The 22,608-nt window shown below is 43.6% G+C and overlaps 1 protein-coding gene across 2 annotated transcripts in view; it reads left to right on the top strand.

Annotated features, from left to right (window-relative positions):
* The window catches only part of LRRC56 (leucine rich repeat containing 56), a 170,485-nt gene that overhangs the window by 68,841 nt on the left and 79,036 nt on the right, over positions 1-22,608 (top strand). For both annotated transcript variants that reach the window (XM_026657633.1, XM_026657634.1), the window contains exon 4: positions 17,641-17,728. In XM_026657633.1, the coding sequence (XP_026513418.1) occupies positions 17,641-17,728 (88 nt within the window). The remainder of the gene's footprint in view (positions 1-17,640; positions 17,729-22,608) is intronic.

Below are 22,608 nucleotides of genomic sequence, written 5' to 3'. Positions count from 1 at the left end.
GTGGACCTGGCCACCCATACAGATACACCCATCTGCTGTAAGTAGTGAGGGCACCTCCGCTGCCACCACCTCTCTGGGGTAAGAGGTGAATCCTGTTGTTTCCAGGGGTGAAAGTAACTTAAAGGACTTACCGGTATGCTGGAGTCCTGAGCGGGGCGTGGCCTCAACCGGAAGAGGAGGGGCCTCAGCTGCAGAGGCGCTGGGAGCTCAGGGGTGAATTAAAGGGCCTGGGGCTCCGGCCACTGTGGAGTCCGGGCCCTTTAAATCACTGCGGGAGCCCTGCCGCCGCTACCCTGGGGCGGCAGGGCTCGGGCTAGGGCTGGGGTAGTGGCGGCAGGGCTCTGGCGGTGATTTAAAGGGCCCGGGCTCTGTCCGCTGCCGGGAGCCCCGGGCCCTTTAAAGCACCGCCGGAGCTCCGGCAGTGGGGCTCAGGCGGTGCTTTAAAGGGCCTGGGGCTCCCCGCAGCAGCTGGAGCTCTGGGCCCTTTAAATCACCGCCGGAGAAGCCGGTCCAGTCCGACACGGCGTACCGGCTCTTGCCGGCACGGTGTACCAGACCATACAGTACTGGCTTACTTTCACCTCTGGCTGTTTCTGAGTGGGAGAGGCCCCGAGTTTTACCCCTGCCATTGCTTTCAGGGGCAGAGAGGGCCGCTTGCTGCCAGTGCTGCCTCTCCAAGGTAGGAGGCAGGCCCCCTTCTGCTGTGTGGGACCAGGGCCACACCATAGCATGGAGGCAGGGTCGTGAGGAGCCTCCTTGTCATGACAGGTCTAGGGCACCTGATTGGCCTGATCCTGTAGCTGGTTTCTTTTAGTGACTGGGCTTGAGAGAGGCAGTGAGGACTGGCACGGCAGCAACAAAAGAGGATTAGATGATGGTGATATTGGTTATGGAAGTGAATGGCTGTGGTGTGAGCAACATATTTCTGAAGAGCTGCTAAGTCTAAACTGAGAGAAATTAAAGGCTGAAAAGTTTTCTTTCTCCTCTCTGTGCCGAAGAATATGTCACGTATGAGGCTCTATGCATAGGAGAAAATATCAGTTCCCAAGATCTGATCCGTGGAGGTTATATCTTTCAAAGAACTAAAATACGGTTTAATTTTTCTTATTTCTTTCTCCAAATTCCCAATTTACACTTTTTTTTTACTATGTAAGAATCATAATGGGATGCTGGTCCATGACTAGGACTCCTAGGTGCTATGTAATACAAATGATAATAAAAGTCATGAACTTGACAGTGCACTGTCGATTAGATAAGTAGTTACACTGAGAACTGCCCCCTTCATATTTGGCGCTCTACCTGTTCATGAAATGGTTAGATGTGAAAATCATTTCTTGGTGAGTTTAGAATATAAACCTCTGAATAGTTGCCACATTTTATGGTATACCTTGTTCTGTTTCTTTTGACTACACCGAATGACAGTGACGTCTCTGTGCATGTCTGCTTGTTCTATATATATATATATGAGTGTGTGTGGACTAAAAAGTGCCCAGGATTTTATGCAGTGCTGTTGTAGCCAGGTCGGTCCCAGGATATTAAAGAATCAAGGAGGGTGAGATAATTTATTTTATTGGACCAATTTCTGTTGGTGAGAGAGACAAGTGTTAGAGCTACACAGAGTTCTTCACCTTGAATGGTCCCTTAGAATATGTGCTAACTACTTATGCTAAACGATCTGTTCCACCTTGCATTTTGCTGTGACACTCTAAGTACCTTTCCCAGACCTGAGGAGGAGCTGTGTAGTTCAAAAACTTGTCTCTCTCACGAACAGAAGTTGGTCCAATAAAAGATATTGCCTCACCCACCTTGTCTCTCTAAAGTAGCCTTTTGCTTTCTTAGGGAGCCTTATCCAAACCCATTGAAGTCAATGAAAAGATACCTATTGTGACAGACCCAGACCAGTGGGGTACAGGAGTCTGGTAGAGGGCAAATATACTGGTCACTGGATGAGTAGTTTTCTGTTTCCTGAGTGACCAGAGCAGGGGCTGCACTAGAGTAATCAGGAACCTGCTAGAACCAGTTAAGGCAGGCAGGCTAATTAGGACACCTGGAGCCAATTAAGAAGAAGCTGCTAGAATCAATTAAGGCAGGCTAATCAGGGCACCTGGGTTTTAAAAAGGAGCTCACTTCAGTTTGTGGTGCGAGTGTGAGGAGCTGGGAGCAAGAGGTGCAAGGAGCTGAGAGGGAGAGGGTGTGCTGCTGGAGGACTGAGGAGCACAAGCATTATCAGATACCAGGAGGAAGGTCCTGTGGTGAGAATAAGGAAGGTGTTTGGAGGAGGCCACGGGGAAGTAGCCCAGGGAGTTGTAGCTGTCATGCGGCTGTTACAGGAGGCACTATAGACAGCTGCAGTCCACAGGGCCCTGGGCTGGAACCTGGAGTAGAGGGCGGGCCCGGGTTCCCCCCAAACCTCCCAATTGACCTGGACTGTGGGTTCTTCCAGAGGGGAAGGTCTCTGGGCTGTTCCCCAACCCACATGGTGAATCTCTGAGGCAAGAAAATCCACCAATAAGTGCAGGACCCACCAAGATAGAGGAGGAACTTTGTCACACTATGGACTTCAGTCGGCTTTGGATAAGGCTTTAAGACATTACTTCAGCCAGCATATATCCCTTCTCTTTCCAAAGCCATATTGCTTTTTATTAAATAATAAACTATTATGAGAAAAGCTTTAATGTTACCATCATCCCTAGCAACTGAAATGTCATTATACATTTTATTTCTTGTATTAACAACCAGTTAGATCCTCCTACAAATATGAGTCTCTTCCTTTTTTCAGGTTTCAGAGGGGTAGCCGTGTTAGTCTGTATCAGCAAAAAGAACGAGGAGTATTTTTGGCACCTTAGAGACTAACAAATTTATCTGGACATAAGCTTTCGTGGACTAAAACCCACTTCATCGGATGCATGCAGTGGAAAATACAGTAGGAAGATAGATATACACAGAGAACATGAAAAAATGGGTGTTGCCATACCAACTCTAATGGCAACATTCATTTTTTTCATGTTCTCTGTATATATATCTTCCTACTGTATTTTCCACTGTATGCATCCGATAAAGTGGGTTTTAGTCCATGAAAGCTCATGCCCAAATACATTTGTTAGTCTCTAAGGTGCCACAAGTACTCCTTGTTCTTTTTCCTTTTTTTCAGTGAAGCTAAAGCAGTTTACTTTGTGTCCACACCCTAGTGGATTGGATCAGGTCCAAGCACTTCAAGGTTGCATGTTTTCATATTGATAGGGAAGCCCACTTATCAGAACAAGTATTAAATGAATGTGTTTTGTCTATCTGATTTCTACTGTATATGGTAACTTATTTGCCCTGGAACCTGACTTTTGTGTTGTCATTGTTGGAACACACTTCCTCTTCAAAGGAAAAATTATATGACATTGTCAAGGAAACATTAACAATGTTTACAGCTTGTTTTAATAACATATCTAATTTATCTATTCTTTGACCTTTATGTTGATCAAGTTGAAACAGCTGCTTCCATAAAGTCACTTCCTCAGCTTTTTCAAATGTAAAAATAGAGCCACTGCTCAAACACTTAATCTGAAAGAAATCTTCATGGGGGAAGATTTTAAAACAACCACATGCCATTAATTATCAGGATGTGTGAAAGGCTTGGTTTTATTTTTAAAAGCATATTTACAGTGTCTTTCTTATTGTCTCTTTAGCTGTGAAGATTTTGGGTGTTATTGCTGTGTTCTAATCTCTGCAGTCTTTCAAAAAAGAAATTGAATACAAGAGTGAAATTAAAATAAAATTCTCACACACACACTAAAAGCAGATATATTTTTCATTCACGTGAGAACACACTTAGGACCTGATCTTTCAAACTGTTGCATGTGGGCAGACCTCTGCGCCTGCACTGAGCTCCAGTGAGGACCACGAATGGGTCTCTGTACAGACTGAGTAAGTTGCAGGATCGGGAGCCTTATTCCCCCCCCCCCTCCACACCTTGAAGCATTGTGTAAGCCCCCACTGAAATCTGTGATGCTCCATGCAGGCACAGAGATCCAGCTGCACAAAACATGTTGCAGGCTCAGGGCTTTACTTCTTGGTTTATAGCTCTACAGGATGTTCCACTCTTGCATCTGATTCTTGTTTTATGGAGGCATGGTTGGTTTAAGGAAATATTGGTGTTATCTTCATGGTATAGTTTTGATTCTTTTTATTAGTGTTCTCTGGCACTGTGTGAAATCCCCCAATGAAGATTTCAGATTAAGGATTGGTGAAGAGGCTCTGTTGCTAAAGACTCTCAAAGTGGTGCAATATTTCTATTGTTTTGCCCCTTCGAAAAAAATTTTTTTCCACAGAAGGGAAGAATTTGGCCCAAACTGATTAACTGTGAGGAAAATACTCAAAGTGTAATGCTTGGTCTGTACCCCAGACTTCCCATTAGGTTTGGTTCTGTATTGAAAGTAATGGTTGCACCTGGCTTAAATCACTAGTTTGACTTTCAATTTTGAGACAAACATCTTATGTGGGTGTCAGGAAGAATCGCCTCTTCCTTTGCAGATTAAGCCCATTTTAGAAAGTCAAATGCTCTTCCAGATATTTCATGTTATTAAAAATAATCATTTCTGTGACATTCTATACCTTGGGGGAGCGTACTGTAACCCCATATTCCTCATTTTCATATAATCGTGATCTTACATATAAAGCATGCCTTATAAGGTATCAGGGGAAAGGTTATGATCTGCTGAAAGTCATTTCTCTATCCATATATGTGTATCATTAATGCATATGAAGTTATGAGAATTGTGTTGTATGGTGGTCACTAAAACATGGTGCAAGTTGGGGAATCAGCCAGACATTAGCTCCCCAGAGGCAACAGCAACGAAAGTAACCAATGCCCGGGCGGGGTGTCAAACAACCCATCAACAGCCACTGTCCAGCAAGGGAGCTACAATGCAATGACTCACCTGCATGAGGCCTAGGGTGACCAGATCACACAAGTGAAATATCAGGACGCGGGGGGCGGAGCAAAAAAAAGGGGAAAAAAAAAACAGCCGCCGCAGCTCCACGCCCCCCCCCGCCCCGCACCAGCATGCCTCCGCTCCACCTCCCCCTTCCCTCCAGCGCTTGCGCCACCATACAGCTGATCAACGCAAGCCTGGGAGGGAGGGGGGAGGAGGAGGAATGCGGTGTGCTTGGGGAAGAGGCGGGGCCAGGGCAGGGATTTGGGGAGGGATCCAATGGGGGAAATAGGGGGTGGAGTCGGGGTGGTGGGGGCGCAAGCCCCCTCCGAGCTCCGCTCCGCCTGTGAGCGGAGGCAAAAATAAGCAAATATCAGGACAGTCCTGATAAAATCGAGACGTCTGGTCACCCTAATGAGGCCACACCAAGGGAATTGCTCAGCCTTGCTTGGAGAGACTCAGCAATGCCCCCCAGACATGCCTGGACTTGTGCTCCCCAAGCACATGATCTGAGGGTATAAAACAGACAGAGTGGATACATACTGGGCTCTTCTCCTGCCCCCACCTTCGCAGCAAGCAACTAAGGGCTTGTCTACACTGGCAATTTACAGTGCTGCAACTTTCTCGCTCAGGGGTGTGAAAAAACACCGCCTTGAGCGCAGCAAGTTTCAGCGCCAGTAAAGTGCCTGTGTAAACAGTGCCCCAGCACTGAGAGCCGCACTCCCAGCACTGGTAGCTACGCTTCTCGTTGAGGTGGGTTTTTTTAGAGTGCTGAGAGAGCTCTCTCCCAGCTCTGTGTTGCGACCACACAAGGCACGTTAAAGCCACAGCAGCGCTTTAGCGTTGCTAGTGTAAACTATCCCAAGACACTGAGAAGAAGACAAGACTACAACAGAGGAGATTGGCCCAGGTTTAAGGAACAAACCTGTATATTAAGGACTGCAATATCCAGTGGGGTGAGAAAAACTGCTTAATCTAGATGTTGCCTAGTCTAATAGGGTTGAGAGTTTATACTGTGTGCTTATATTTTCTTTTCTTTTGATAACCACTCTGACTTTTTGCCTATCACTTAATATCACTTAAAATCTACCTTTTATAGTCAATACATTTGTTTAATTGTTTATCTTTACCAGAGAGTATGTATGAAGTGTGGGGCAAATCTACTCAGGTTGGCAAAGGCTGGTGTATGTCCATTTTCCATTGTTGAAGTGGTGAACCAATTAATAAATTTGCACTGCCCATCCTGAGCAGTGCAAGACAGTATATTCCTGTGGTCCAGTGCTGGGCACTGGGGGAATTTGGCTGGTGCCTTTCTCTGTGTGATTCATGGGTGGGTCTGGGAGCAATCATGCAATCTAGCTGGATGTGGGGCTCCACATGCTGTTGTGCTGAGTTATCACAACTCCTGGAGGGGTTGCTGCTGGTCACTAGCAAGGCATTGTGAGAGACAGCCCAGGCTGGGGAGAGTTCAGGGGGCACAGTCCCAGGCTGCACCCTGCAGGGATCCCATCACAATTTCCATTTCTGATACTGTCAAGGTTTGTGTGTATGATCTTTACAGCCGAAAGGAAACATTTTACTTGTCTTGATTTTTATTGATCTTGCTCCACTACCTTGCCTTATAAATTGCAGCAGTGTTTTGCTCTGCAAAGTGATATACACATATTCAGAAGTGGTTGTTACTTCCATTGCTGTAGAGAGGTTGGGGTGTATTTCATGTGCTATATGCTCATTCTCTTGGGAGAAAAGAATATATCGGAGGGTCCTGCATCTACAGACTGGATTCTTACTGAACTGACTAAATACTTTCCTTTTTTTGCTTGGCTGAAAGTTTGCCTCTGAGTTGTAAACAAAATAAGTTTGACAAGAAAGCTACAGATGGAGCAAACAAGTGCAAAATCTTGATGAACTATTACAAGTGCAGTAAAGGTCTAGAAGAAGGAGAGAGAGGGAATTGGCTTCATTGGGATCTTATGATTCTCTGCTCTAGTGTAGCTCACTGTGGATGTTAACATGACTAACACTATGGGGAAGGAATCTCTGTGCCAAGACCCCATTTAGTCTCAAGTCTTTTCTTTTATCCATTTTTAACAAATTTTTTAATATTGTTAGAAAGTATAGTGAAAGCTTGCATCTGTTGTAAGAGTGTTTATCCTGCTGCTTAGACAACTTCTGACTTTGTGCACTGAAAACATCCTGACAAAAATCTTGTTCATTTTTGTCATAAATCAGATTTTGATTTTTCATAGTCGTGTCTGCTTAGCTAATATACCATAACAACAAATTAAAAATTCTTATAATTTCATGAGTTTGTTGCCTCAATGTTGTATCACCCTAGCCTTAACTACTTGGTAGGTAAGCAAGGTAAAGAATCATTGCATAACAAGTAGATCTTTTGGTATATCTTTTGGTGTATCTACCCATGGGGAGAGGGAGAATCTTTAAAACAAATTAAGAACAAAAACTGATATAAAAATGTATATCTCTTCCTCACCCACTCCAGCAAAAACCTTGAATGTTGTATACAATTAAAATTGAGAATTTATTACAGAAAATGTAAGACCTGATATTGGGAGATGCTCAGCACCTCTTGAAAGGTCCTGAGTGCCGTAAACTTCTTTTTGAAGTCAGTGGTCATTGAGGGTTCTCAGCAACTCAGCATGGAAAATACGCTGTTCAGTAGTTAAGCATTTAAGCTCCAATCCTGCAAATTGCTCTTAAGGTTCCATCCTCATCCTAAACTCTGCCACCAGTACCCTCTCCTACTCTCCACATAAAGGCCAGGAAACACTCCATTCCCACCCATCTTCCTTCCATCCACACTCTTGATTATATGTTGGAGGCCCAGCTTAACCTCTCAGTATCAGCTGGAAGGGAGAGTAGGTAATGCATATGCACAAGGTGGCAGAATGAAAGTTAGTGTAGCGATGCTGGGTGTTTCCAGCCTGTACGTGGGGAGCACATGGCGGACAGAGGAAAGGTTCGTAATGGAACCTTAACTGAGAATTTCCTGACTTTGTATTGTGTAAATTCTCAATTATAAAGTTCTAGTAAATTTAATTTTAAGAGGAATAAATTATTAGCCTTATAGCAACATTAACATTTTTTTGTGGGGGAGTTTAAGCTACAGTTGGAAACATGAGCTTAGAATATCTGTGAAAAGCAAAAAAAACATGAATGGACATGACTCCAGTATTTGCATACAGGTATAGTATTTAGTCAGAAAATAAGCTCACCATTAAGGAATTCTTAAATTTGTCAAATTAAGCAGGACCGGCAGAACAAACGTACAGCTTGGAAAAGCTTCTGTGACAACTGTACACAACTTGCTCTTCAAGGCTTTGTATAGCGTCTCTGCTTTTAGAGGAATGCATGAAAAATCTGAGGAATAGCGAAAATATTCGTTGTATGCACGAGTATTAAACAAATGTTACATGCCAGTTAAGGAATTTATATAGAGAGGTTGCAAGAGGGACTAGAATCTAATTTCCTAGCATTTCCAGGTGACTGTTTTGGCAGATGAGAAGCACTGCCAGATCAGAAAAGTTTTATTTTATGTTGTTTTATTTTATTTTAACTCAGAACTCTATGTAAAATATGTATTGCCTTTACTTGTCATTAGGAAGAATAGCTTTCTAAACTAGTGCAAACTTTACCATTAAATCCCTGTCAGCCCCTTCTGGTGATAGGAGTGGTGCATTTGCTAAAAATACTGGTGGTTTAGATTACTAATTGTCCCTACAGTTTCACATGGGAAAATGCTTTGAGCCATTTGTTCTTTAGGAAGGAGGCACAGAGATGTCAAGTGAACTTTGTGTCTCTCTGTTATACTGAGAATACATCAGTACTCAAGGAATTGCAAAGTACTTTTCACAGAAATCTCTCCTTATAAATAAATAAATAAATAAATAAATAGTACATGCTCAGACATTCATTTGTTTAACCTCTGATGTATAGAAATCTTAGGGCAGCCCATAGGATTTGCTCGGCTGGATCAGACTATTGGGTCATTTAATTAAGCATCCCACATCAGAAAGGGATTAATATCTGATTCTTCAGAAAGTAACCTCCTCTACCCATAAAATACCTAGTTTTTTTGGTTTCAGAGTAGCAGCCGTGTTAGTCTGTATCCGCAAAAAGAACAGGAGTATTCTAAGGTGCCACAAGTACTCCTAGTTTTTTTGTGCAGTGCTTTATGTGGGTGTGGGATGGGGAATTCTTTCCTGATACAAACAGGTGATCATTTTATCCCCTGAGGCACGAGTTTTGATTTCTTTAAATTTATCTTTTCTCACAGTGATCATGAATTCATCCAGCCATCTTTCAAAACCAGCTGTTAGACCAGGTTGTCACCCCTTTCTGCCTGCTTTGGCTGGGACAAAGCAGCTGAAAACAACTGAAGATTCCTTTGGTGTGAAGGGATCCTCAGGGGGCATAGAGCCTGCATATCTAGCTTTATGCCCTTCCCCTTCCTGGCTCCTGGCACAGTAGGCAATACTGGAGAAAAGAGGTATGGCAAGAGCGACTCTGTGCTCCAGCAATTCCTTGCTACCAAAATGTCTGTTAGAGCTGTGGACAGCCATAACTTTGAGCAGCCCTGAGGCATCTCTAATTTATGCCAAAAACTGTTTTGGCCCCTGGCTGGCCCCAAGAACAAAGAGGTACAAAAATGACTTAGATCCAGTTTTACCCCACTCTCCACTTTCATCTGCACCAAACATTTCTCTGCCCCAGCTGAGATCTTGCTCATAGTGCTTGAGCTTTACTTATTATACTTACACTATATTTATAGCAGTAAATTCCACAGGTTGTCTGTATACTGTGTTGTGATGCTCTCCTCAGGGCAGCCCAGAACTATGAGCCATTGTGTTACCCCTCTGCCTTATCAAGAATGAGCTTTGCTAGAGATTACACTGTGTCAGCTTCCTGCCACATTAGTCTGTCTGGTTCCCCTGCAAACTCCTCAAGACTCTGCCAGTCTAAACCTTGCTTTGCAAGTAGTAATCAGCAAACCCGAGTTCCCCAGAGATGTGTCTCTGTACTCTCCAGTACCTCTCACTGAGCACTCACAGAAATTACTAAGTTCACTGCCTCCGGAGAAACAGTATACAGTCAGGTTTCAGAATGGTAGCCGTGTTAATCTGTATCAGCAAAAACAACGAGGAGTCCTTGTGGCACCTTACAGATTAACAAATTTATTTGGGCATAAGCTTTCGTGGGCTAAAACCCACTTCATCAGATGCATGGAGTGAAAAATACAGTAAGCAGTATATATATTACAGCACATGAAAAGATGGGAGTTGCCTTACCAAGTGGGGGGGGTCCGTGCTAACGAGGCAAATTCAGTCAAGGTGGAAGTGGCCTGTTCTCAACAGTTGACAAGAAGGTGTGAATATCAACAGAGGGAAAATTACTTTTTGTAGTGACCCAGCCACTCCCAGTCTTTATTCAGGCCTAATTTGATGGTGTCCAGTTTGCAAATTAATTCCAGTTCTGCAGTTTCTCATTGAAGTCTGTTTTTTGAAGTTTTTGTTGTTGAAGAATTGCCATTTTTAAGTCTGTTATTGAGTGACCAGGGAGATTGAAGTGCTCTCCTACTGGTTTTTGAATGTTACAATTCTTGATGTCTGATTTGTGTCCATTTATTCTTTTGTGTAGCGACTGTCCGGTTTGGCCAATGTACATGGCAGAGGGGCATTGCTGGCACATGATGGCATATATCACATTGGTAGAAGTGCAAGTGAACGAGCCCCTGATGGTGTGGCTGATGTGGTTAGGTCCTATGATGGTGTCCCTTGAATAGATATGCAGACAGAGTTGGCAATGGGGTTTGTTGCAGGGATTCATTCCTGGGTTAGTGTTTTTGTTGTGTGGTGTGTAGTTGCTGGTGAGTATTTGCTTCCAATTGGGGGGCTGTCTGTAAGCGAGGAGTGGCCTGTGTCCCAGGGTCTGTTAGAGTGAGGGATCATCCTTCAAGATAGGTTGTAGATCCTTCATGATGCGCTGGAGAGGTTTTAGTTGGGGGCTGTAGGTGACGGCTAGTGGCGTTCCTGTTACTTTCTTTGTTGGGCCTGTCCTGTAGTAGGTGACTTCTGGGTACCCTTCTGGCTCTGTCAATCTGTTTCTTCACTTCACCAGCTGGGTATTGTAGTTTTAAGAACGCTTGATAGAGATCCTGTTGGTGTTTGTCTCTGAGGGATTGGAGCAAATGCGGTTGTATCTTAGAGCTTAGCTGTAGACAATGGATTGTGTGATGTGGTCTGGATGAAAGCTGGAGGCATGTAGGTAAGTATAGTGGTCAGTCAGTTTCCAGTGGTGTTTATGCGACCATCGCTTGTTTGCACTGTAGTGTCCAGGAAGTGTATCTCTTGTGTGGACTGGTCCAGGCTGGGGTTGATGGTGGGGTGGAAATTGTTGAAATCCTGGTGGAATTCCTCAAGGGCCTCCTTCCTGTGGGTCCAGATGATGAAGATGTCATCAATGTAGTGCAAGCAGAGCAGGGGCGCTAGGGGACGAGAGCTGAGGAAGTGTTGTTCTAAGTCAGCCATAAAAATTTTGGCATACTGTGGGGCCATGCGGGTACCCATAGCAGTGCCGCTGACTTGAAGATATAAATCGTCCCCAAATCTGAAATAGTTGTGGGTGAGCACAAAGTTCAGCCACCAGGTTTGCCATGACATTATCGGGGATACTGTTCCTGGTGGCTTGTAGTCCATCTTTGTGTGGAATGTTGGTGTAGAGAGCTTTTTTGTTAGTCTCTAAGGTGCCACAAGGACTCCTCGTTGTTTCTACATCCATAGTGACTAGGGTGATGTTTTCTGGAAGATCACCAATGGATTGTAGTTTCCTCAGGAATTCAGTGGTGTATACAGTCAGTTGGTTTAACTGAGGACTCACGTTTAATTCAGTATAACAGCAGTAAGATGGTTTATAGTAAAATTATAAATAAGTTTATTAACAAAGAATAGACGTTTAAGTGATACTAAGCAGAGGTAAGAGAAACAGAAAATGGTTACAAACAAAACAAAAAAACACATGTTTTCCATCCAGTGTCTAAGTCTTAACTTTAGCAAGTTTGACAAAGTGGGAATGTTCTTAATGTTTTCTCTGAATACTGTATGGGTGCCTCAGTTTTCCCCTATGGATTTCTTAAGTATCTAGGTGGTGGGATAAGGGGGTGTGATTGTTGCAGAGCCCTAGAGGGCCAGTGTGAGCTGTCTGCACAGAGAATGGCTGACACCCTGTCTCCTGGCAACTGATGGCCTGGACCCCTCGCCCTGCAAGGTGCCAACTAAAGGTGTTGGAGAACAAAGAGATCAGGTGGCCTCCTTGCCCAGGAAAGAGACAAAGGCCAGAGGAGGGGCTGGAGGTAGATTCAATTTGGAGCTGGCTGGGGAAACGGATGGAGGCCCAGCACCGGGGACTGGGTTCCCTACCCCCCAAGATGGACCTGACTGAGGGGTCCTGTTGTCTGTACCTACAAGCTCTGTTTTGGACTGTATTCCTGTCGTCTAATAAATCTTCTGTTTTTCTGGCTGGCTGAGAGTCGCGGTGAATTGCAGGAAGTGGGGGGTGCAGGGCCCTGACTCCCCTACATTCCGTGACAGCAAGCTATATTTTTCTCTAAAACAGTTTCTCACTTACGGCAGCTCCTGCCCTTCAGGCCAGGAGGATGACCCAATCTCATGCTCAGAGGGTGCTGTTCCCTGTGTACCCTAAGTGATAGATAACTAAAGGGTTCTCTTCCTTTCTTTTCATAGTCCGGTAAGATTTTGAAAAATATTCTTTGAAAAGTAAACCCAGACAAAGTTCCTCTTCCCTGCTGGGTTGTAGACACCATGCTGTCTTCCTCATCCTTTGGTCAACTTTTTTTTTCAATTGGCTTAATCACTTTGTTTACTTTAGATGTAATTGTACTTCCAGTGTCTCTGGCCTCACCTTGCTCAATTTACATTGGAGACACAGGCAAACAGCTGAAACAACTTTCCTTTGTCTAGGGCAGGATCGATTTATGCACTGTCTCCTAAACACATTTTAAGAATATATTTCCAACATGCATATTTTATTCTTTATCCACAACCCATACATACATCATGCATTGATATTGTTGCCCAGTGTGTCACCAATTTACATATGATACCTTAGAAGATACCTTTTGGACACATATTATGACAACAAAAACAACGAGGAGTCCTTGTGGCACCTTAGAGACTAACAAATTTATTTGGGCATAAGCTTTCGTGGGCTAGAACCCACTTCATCAGATGCAGGAAGTGAAAAATACAGGAGCGGGTCTAAATACCTCACACTTGGTAAAGCAACCCCCATCCTTTCATGTATTTATATCTGCTCCTGTATTTGTCACTTCATGCATCTGATGAAGTGGGTTCTACCCCACGAAAGCTGATGCCCAAATAAATTTGTTAGTCTCTAAGGTGCCACAAGGACTCCTCGTTGTTTGATACAGACTAACATGGCTACCACTCTAAAACCTGTCACCATGCAAATTATGACAACAGTGTGTGTCAGGCCTGATATGAATTACAGTATAGTGGGCCCTCTGCCAGTGGGCATTGAGGGGCTCTTAGCATTTCATTTTATTTGTTCTAAATTTTCTCCCTTTTAATTTTGTTGAGCATCTCCATGTTCTCATATTATGGGCCAGGCCAGCCTAAAAAGGAGAGAGACTGGTGAGTGTTCAGTATGATCTTCATAATTTTGAATGTCACCATGAAATCCCTTCCCCAACTCTTCTCCTTTCCAGGCTCCATAATTCTAGTTGTGACATGTTGATATGAAAGACGCTTCATATTCCAACTACTTTAATATTCCATGAAAAATGCCTTTGGAATAGGAATTTCTCCAACTATTCTTCTTCACTAATTTCTTCACAACTCAACTGCCCTCTTTAACTGCCCTCTCTGCCTTCTGTTTGCTAAAGAGCTTATATGCAGTGTTGTAGCCGTGTTGGTTCAAAGATTAGGTATCTAAAAGGGTGTCATAAGGAGGAGGGAGAAAACTTGTTCACCTTAGCCTCTAAGGATAGAACAAGAAGCAATGGGCTTAAACTGCAGCAAGGGAGGTTTAGGTTGGACATTAGGAAAAAGTTCCTAACTGTCAGGGTGGTTAAACACTGGAATAAATTGCCTGGGGAGGTTGTGGAATCTCCATCTCTGGAGATATTTAAGAGTAGGTTAGATAAATGTCTATCAGGGATGGTCTAGACAGTATTTGGTCCTGCCATGAGGGCAGGGGACTGGACTCGATGACCTCTCGAGGTCCCTTCCAGTCCTAGAATCTATGAATCTATGAGACAAGGTGGGTGAGGGAGTATCTTTAATTGGACCAACTTCTGTTGGTGAGAGAGACAAGTTCAGAGCTCTTCTTCAGGTCTGGGCAACATACTCAGAGTGTCACAGCTAAATATAAGGTGGAACAAATTGTTTAGCATAAGATTTTAGGGAACCATTCAAGGTGAAGTGACCCGTTAACACCCCTCCAGGAGGGAAAGGAAGTGGGAGGGGAAGGCAGCTGCAGAGGGGGGGAGTTGTTAGTGGGTTATAGATTGTTGTAATAAGCCATAAATCCATTTTCTTTATTCAGTCCGTGATTTGTGTCTAGCAAAGTTATGAATTTAAATTTCCAGCCTCATCTTTAGAAGGTGTTGTGCAGGTTTCCTTTGAGGAGGAGAACTGATAGGTCAGATATAAAGTGATCGCTTCACCCGCAGGTGAAGATGCTCTTTTTAATAAACTTGCATACTCTTCCTGTGGTAGCAGTGTCACTTGCAAGGGGCTTACCTGCTCTGCTGCTGTCTGTCATGCCAGGTACTCCTTCCTCATTGTTGCCTGTTGTACCAGGTGTGTCATGAGGTTGGTTCCATGGTGATTTTATATCTCCTCGATATATCTTTCACTCAATATGCATCCGAAGAAGTGGGTTGTAGCCCACGAAAGCTTATGCTCTAATAAATTTGTTAGTCTCTAAGGTGCCACAAGTACTCCTGTTCTTTTTATGGTGATTTTAGTAAAACATGAGCAAATCAAAGAAGCTCAGCTGAGCTGATGGAGTTAAGAACAGGGAGCCAAACAGTTAAAGTATTTGGAAGAGTCTCATGAGCATGTTAAATAATAAAGAAATAGATACTCACATGAGCACAATATGCTTCCCCTCCTCCCCACCCCCCCCAGCCCCGCTTAGTCTGCATGTTACTGGCTGGACACACTTGGCCTGGAGCCATAGGTGTAATGATGCTGTCTGTGGCAAGCTTCTCTCAGAGCCCTACGCAGAGCAGAAATCTAAGGGGCTTTTTGAGCTGAAATCTGAGCAGGAGTTAATGATGCTAAAAACAACGGCTCCAGCAGAGGCCTGTCAATGGATTTTACTGCATAGCCACAACAAAGGGGAGTCAACAGCAGCACCTCTCCTAAGAGAGTCCTGGTGGAGGAGAGGCTGGGAAGCTGTGCAGAGGGAATGCCAGAGGAGTGAAGGGAGTCCTTTTCTGCAGATCTTTGAATTTACTCAGTTTACAGGCCTCCTCTGTGAATTGCCACAATCGCCTCCTCATTGAGAGAAGGATCAGAAATGCTAAAGCAGCTGAGTTTCCTAATCCAGTTTTACCCTTCCGTGGGACTGTCTAAGGGAGGATGGCGTCTAGCACTAAACCAGAGGGTGCACAAATCATGTCATCTGTTGGAAAAGCTTACTGCAACAGTGAGTGTAGCAGTGAGGAATTTCTGATTTATTTTGAGGATAATGTCTCTTGGATTTGAAGGAAACAACCTCCATAGAAGCAGGGCAGTTTCTGTGGGAGACGAATATGAGTGCTTCTCTGTGGTGGTTGTGGCAGGGACACTCACTGAGGTTCTGGATGTGCTTAGGGAGCTTTACGCCTTTTTACCTCTTGCCTAATAAAATCTAGTGGGAACAAAATACATTCTATATATTTTATTGGACCCAGTGCTCTTAAAACTGTAGTCTAAAAATCAGTTTAACAAATACTTAAAACTCAGTTTTGTATTAATACAGTGTCCTCTTTTAATGAAGAAAATGATTAGATGCACTAGGACTGAGTTTGATCCCCTCTCTGTAAGTGGACATGGCCCATTAAAGTTAACCGTGTTGTGCCCACTTACATCACATCTCAGTTTGACCCAGTGAGTGGGAATATTGTAATTCCCACATCTCTGTGTTAAGTGTCTAAAGATATTTTGACACTTAACTCCCATTGAAATCAATGGGAATTAGGTGGCCAAATACCTTTTGAAGATCAGGGATTACATGCTTGTGTTTTTTCCCAAAACACACAAATAGAGGTGGACTCACACATATTGTCTTCCCATAAATCATTTCCCTGCCATTAATGTTATTCTCCGGATTAAAACAAAATAAACAAAGTACGCTGTAACTTTTTTAATGTTAAAATTTCTCCTATACATGGGGACCAACTAATTGCTTTCTGCTCCCCCATCCTCTTCTTAATACAGGGGCAAAGGACAACTCAGAGTGTATAAAGCAGAATGCCAGTATGCATGTGCATGCTGACTGTTGGAGCTTTTGGTTGTTTTGAGCCTGATCCAGTAGGGTTACCATACATCCGGATTTTCCTGGACATGTCTGGCTTTTTGGTCCTCAAATCCCCGTCTGGGAGGAATTTCCAAAAAGCCGAACATGTCCGGGAAAATAGGGAGGCATGGTAAGGGGACCCCGAGTGCAAGTGGCTGCAGCAAAACTTACAACTCCCGCAATCTGCCAACCTGCCCCCGGCACAGAGGCGGCAGGTGGCATCCGAGCACGCAGCCGCCTCCTCCCCGGGCTCCAACTTTCCCAGCTCCCGCCGCTCTCCACTGCGCGCCGGGGCCGAAGCAACTTCCCCAGTGCAGCAGCAGCCGGAGCCTGGGGGGCGGGAGGGAGGAGGGGGGAATGCGGGGTGCTCAGAGGAGGGGTGGAGTTGGGCGGGGACTTTGGGGAAGGGGTTGGAATGGGAGCGGAGTTGGGGTGGGGGCGGGGCCCCCGTGGAGTGTCCTCTTTTTTTCAATGTTGAAATATGGTAACCCTATGATCCAATGAGGTATTGAGTGCCTTTTGCAAAGTATGGAATGCATTCCGTTCGTATTATTTAGCACTTCACAGGATTTAGCTCTCTGACCAAGATCTTCAGAAGTGACTAAATATTTTGGGTGCCCAACTTTATAAAGGAGCCTGATTTTCAGAGGGTGCGTGCTCAGCACTTTCTGAAAATCAGGCCCCATTAAGAATTTCACATTGGGCACTTAAAATCACTAGCCACTTTTTACAGTTTTTTTCTAAGAGTGTAAACAGCATGACTATGAAAAAAAAATATTATATTAATCTCACTATATACATGTCCTTGATTACAGTACACATCAAGAGCAAAATTCATCCCTGTGCAGAGTCCTAGCACAAAGCTTATGTAGTAGTTAAAACCACAAAATAATGCTTCAGTTAGACTTAACTAGTGTGTAGGTCTTGTGCTGGGTCTCAGTGCAAGGATGAATTTCACCCTGAATGCAGATTTTTTTTTTGTCACTGTAAACAATGCAAGTGTTACATGCAATCCAGAGTGATTTGAAACTACTGGAAGAAAGGCCATAGTGGTGTGGAGAACATGCTGCCAAAGTACTGGTTGGAAGCATTTCCGCACCGTCACCTGCCTTACTCTCTGCGAGTTCACATCTATTTCTTCTTATCTTTACAGAAAGTGCTGACAGGGGTAGATGATCTGCAGCAAGTGAAGGCCCTAGAGATGCGTGTGGACACGAGAGAGAACAGCTTGGGAAACTTTGGTGAGAAAACACTTCATCCTGTACTTAATCTCTCACCATTTTATTTATTTTGGCGTGAAGGAGAAGCATGCTGAACATGAGGGGCTGATGGCTCAGAAAGCAGTGGAATGTATGAAATACAGTCTTGTTAGAGTTTTTCTTAAAACGCAGGCATCAGTCACCATCTTATCAGCTTTTTACTGTGAAGAGCTGAATAGAACCATAAATATTATATGTAAATGGGATGAACAATACCAGTTCAATTTCAGATCCATTCAGTTTGCGCTGCTTGTAACTGGGCAATAAGATTTAGCTGACTTTGTTTTTCTGGTGTCTCATGCCTGATTTTATGCTGCTAGGATGAATAATGCCAGACTCAAAGGAAAACAAATAGGAAAATTCCAGTCTAGTTTAATTACCACTATTCCTGGATGTGATTGTTCAGAGACCTGTGAGCCAACTTCAAAATCACGAACTGCAGTAATCTTGAAGAGCTGCATTCAACACCCATAGTCTTTAAACTAGCGTGTGCAAGGTTTTCTGGTCCATTAAGGCTGCTTTATGCTATTGCAGGTGCACAAAACAGCCTAAACTCATCTTAACTGCCCAGTAGATTTTACTTGTAAATGGAAATCTTCTGGTGGCGATAGGTCCATCCTTTTGGCCCCTGATATAAAAGATGTCTGGGAGAAAGGGGGTACAGATAGGGGCATCTATGTTCCCTCTCTGGTGGAACAGCCCCCTGGGGCCATATGAAATGGGGTGAAAGGTAGTGCAATCCTGAGGCTGCTGATCAGATCAGGAGCTGCACAGTTCAAAGCTTTTTGGCCACCATTGCCATCCCATTCATAGTCCTGCAAAATGCTCATCTTAGCCAGATCAGGCTTTATTCTTCAATCAATCTGTGGTAGCAGATGCAACAGAACTAATTTCCTCTTGTCCAGTTGTAATCATTGACAAGTCAAGTGACCAAGGTGGATCTATCTGCTATAGAGATTGGAAGATCCCAGCTCATGCTGGCCTGGTTTCTTTTGCATAGAGTCAGTGTGTATCTGCTTACAGTACTTAACTATCTCATCCAGTCCTGTTAAAAATGGCACGTCTAACTATGCTAGAGAATGGGCTTGAGAGAGATTCTATGTGCACCACAATTTTGATGAATGCTGTCAATACTTGTCACTTATCATTCTTCTCCCTGTAAATGTCAGTGGGCTTGAGAAGCAGGAAGTAAGGTACTTTGAGAGAACTCCTTGTACAGGAAAGTTTACATTGAGCTTGTCAGCGCCCACCCCCCAATTCTTATTTAGCCCTTTCTTTCAGCAACATGCTGATTCTTATCACCAAAAACATCTCCTCCACCCTGTTCCAACACAGAAATTATGGTACGGTGGGATGGTCTCGCTCCTTGTACCCAGAGACCAACTCCAGGAAGTGGGTGGCAGGGTATTTTCACTCAAGGAACTCGTTCTCACTTGCAGTCCACCAAAGTCTATGGATGTCCACCTTTAATATGCAAAGGCTGATCTTTTGAAGGAAGCCTTTTAATTTGGCAAAGATTTTAGATAGTGGGTTGAGAAGTAAGGTGGTACGAGAGTTGTGTTGATTTGTCCAGCCATTTTGCACCGTTTTCTTTGATAATTTTGATGCACAGGTCTTTTTATGACATGCACATGATAATTTAGTGTATAATTAAATCCATTTCCCTAACGGAGATGATGCATTGCGGGGACATGCAGGGTCATGTGCCCACCCAGATTTGCTGCTTGGCTTGTATTGAACATGCTCACACAGAGTGAACATGCTCAGTAACCCAGCTGAAGCAAGCTGCCCTCACTCTGCCCCTCCACTATCGGCAGGCACTGGTCGTCTCCCTAAAAATTTCCTTTTGCCATTTCCATTCTTTTCTTCTTCAAAGCTGAGCTTCCATTCCTCCATATTTTTCCATTGTATATGACCAGCCAGTTACAAGGCATACATCCTCCATGCCTTTTCTGGAGAGTGGTTGTTTTAAACCTGTACCTCCTTCCATTGCCTGCTTCAGTCTTTATCTCTGCTGTCTGTTCTTCCTCATATGCTCATGCAAAAAAATGGATCTATTTGTCAGATCTTCCCAATCATTCAGGCTAGAAAGAAAGAACAAAGAAAATTGTTTATTTACCATCTCACTGTTCTCTTTTCCTCTCTCATGTGTTCCCCTCAGGTCATAGTTCCCTTTCCCTCCTAGTACTGGAATAAATCTGTCACTCTCCAGTCCCTTCCGATAGACTTTTGCTAACTTTTCAGGATACAGTGCACTATCTCTGGGTTGCATGCAGACACTGTTTAGTCCAAGTCTACACGGAGAGCTGGCCTTTGGATCCTACAAATCCCATAGCTGTACGTCCCCACTGACTTTGAGTTCTGCAAAATATCAAGCCAATATGAAAAATTACAGTTCAGAAGTAACTTTTTAGCCCTTTTCCTTCTGAAAAAACCCTGGAAAATGGCAATAGGTGGCTAGGTTGGAAAGTTTGCCACTTGGATTATTCTTAAATTTCACTTGTCATTCATTATCATCCTCAACATGACAGCTATCTGAGGCTGAGATTTTTTTCAGTTTATTCGTTTTTTGGACCTGTGGAATGGGGCTTGGGTTTATAGGGTTATCCCAGGACAATTTGTCTCTGTGGAAGGGGCAGTGCCACCTAGGCTGCCGCTGAAGGTGCCAGACTCACTACAAATACCTGCTCAGCCAACTGCACTTGAACCACTTCTCTGCTGAGCAGCTATTGTGGCCTCTAGTAGCTAATCTGAGAGACAGAATAGACTAAGTAAGCGAGTCCTGCATGATAAACCTGACCATGACATTGATTTTCTCTGTGACCTTAGTCAAGTCACTTAACCTCTCTGCTATATAAAGTCACCAGACTGTACATGGAAACCCTCCAGTAGCTAGGACCTTGGCAGCCCCCAAATCCACAATTTATATGGAGAATTTCCTCTTGAAAATTTTTAAGAGTTGTTAGCTATGTACAGACCCCAGCAGGAGTACTCAAGATCCACATCTCCCAGAGCACAAGGTTAGGCTGCCCTAAAGGTCTCCCCTGTTATATAAAATTGGTCAGTTCAGTTTTGGGGAATGGAGGGCTTTAACAAATAATCCAGTTGACTTTTTCTCAAGTTGTCAGACCAGCCTTATGCACAGTAATATGATCCTGATGGAGAGGAGCTGGTTATATTTCTCAAAGAAAGGGTGTGTGGAAAGATGCAAAATGTTGTCACATGGACTATTTTAAAGTAATTATGGGCTTTATGCCAGCAGTTGAAAATTAAGCCCCATTATTGTTTCAGGTCGTTGCTGAAGTCTCCGGTGATTTGTTTTCTATGTGTCTTGTTGAGTGGCAGGCAAAAAATTGAACTCTCCTGGCAAGTCTCTTTTCAAGGTCCACAGCATTTGGATTTACTTGTGCACTCTTCTTTAGCTGCACGTGGTGTTAGACTATTTTTTTCTATGTGTTACCCCTTCAATTTTGATTGCTGACAGATCTGGAACTGTATTCATTACCAAGTTGTAGAAATCCCTGTTTAAAGTAATGGTGGATACAGTCATCTAAGACATTACATGGCTTCTCTTATGCCTAGGTGATTTTAATCAAGTTGCCCACAATGCTGTGCATTCTGTTTCAATTGTTGCCTTCTGGCAGCCATTCTAGGGGTACGTCTACACTACGAGATTAATTCGAATTTAGATAATTCGAATTTGGGAAACAGATTGTATAAATTCGATTGTGCGCGGCCACACTAAGCACATTAATTCGGTTTTTAACCACATTAATTCGGTGGTGTGCGGCCACACTACCCCATTAATTTTAACCACATTAATTCGGTGGTGTGCGGCCACACTACCCCTAATTCGAATTTACAAAATCGATTTTGGTGCTACTCCGCTCGTCGGGGTGGAGTACAGAAATCGATTTTAAGCGCCCTTTAATTCGAAGTAACTGGCTCCGTTGTGTGGACGGGTTAAGGATTAATTCGGATTAACGCAGCTAAATCCGAATTAAAGTCGTAGTGTAGACCAGGCCTAAGTTGGATCCATTCTTGGATCTGTGCATAAGGAGTCAGGATCATTGAAACAATTAGACAGACAATGAACTCTTAACATCAATGAAGCAATTGTATATGTAGTAGTAAAACTTAAAGGGAGAGCCTGTAGTATTGGAGAGAGAGGTTGTAAAATCCTAGTAAATAAGAATCTTGTTGGCAGAATTTTGCCCTGATGCACATGGAATGCTTTCTCTGTTAGTTCACTAAAGAGCCCATTAGAGTTAAACAGTTTAGAAGTTACCACAGCTTGCATTACCATCAGATAGCTTGCGCCCAAGAGCAATAGAATTTCTGAGATGGAGGACTGGGTTAGAGGAAAGAAGTAAATAATTATCTGCTCAAAAAATCTTGGCTTGTGATTCTGACTGTCACCCTTTCTACCTTCTTGAATCCCTTTTCCACACTAACCCTATATGCATGGAATAGAATGCCCTTCCCAAGCTAGTCTGCAAGGCCACTCCCCTCCCCTCATTCACATCCCTACTTAATACCCATTTCTACTATGATGCCCATAAGAAATGAGTCAAACACATTTATTAATATACTCTCATTTTAATACATTTTTTGCTTAATTATCCTGTGAACTAGCCTTTGCTGAGTAACTGATTAATTTTACTAGTGTAACCTAAGAAGAAGGATGGTCTTGTTAAGGCACTGGACTGGGATTAAAAAGATCTGTGTTGTGGTTTCTGCTCTGCCATTGACTTCCTTTGTGACCTTGAGCAAGTCATTTAATCTCTCTGCGCTTCAGTTCCCCATCTGTCAGTTGGGGCTACCAATACTTCCTCTTCCCCACTCTTTGTCTGTCTTGTTTA

Source organism: Terrapene carolina, unplaced genomic scaffold, assembly GCF_002925995.2.
Source record: "Terrapene carolina triunguis isolate 2854851 unplaced genomic scaffold, T_m_triunguis-2.0 Scaffold250, whole genome shotgun sequence".
Lineage (NCBI taxonomy): Eukaryota > Metazoa > Chordata > Testudines > Emydidae > Terrapene > Terrapene triunguis.
Note: the sequence above shows the minus strand (reverse complement) of the source record. Positions and strands in the feature narration are given on the sequence as shown.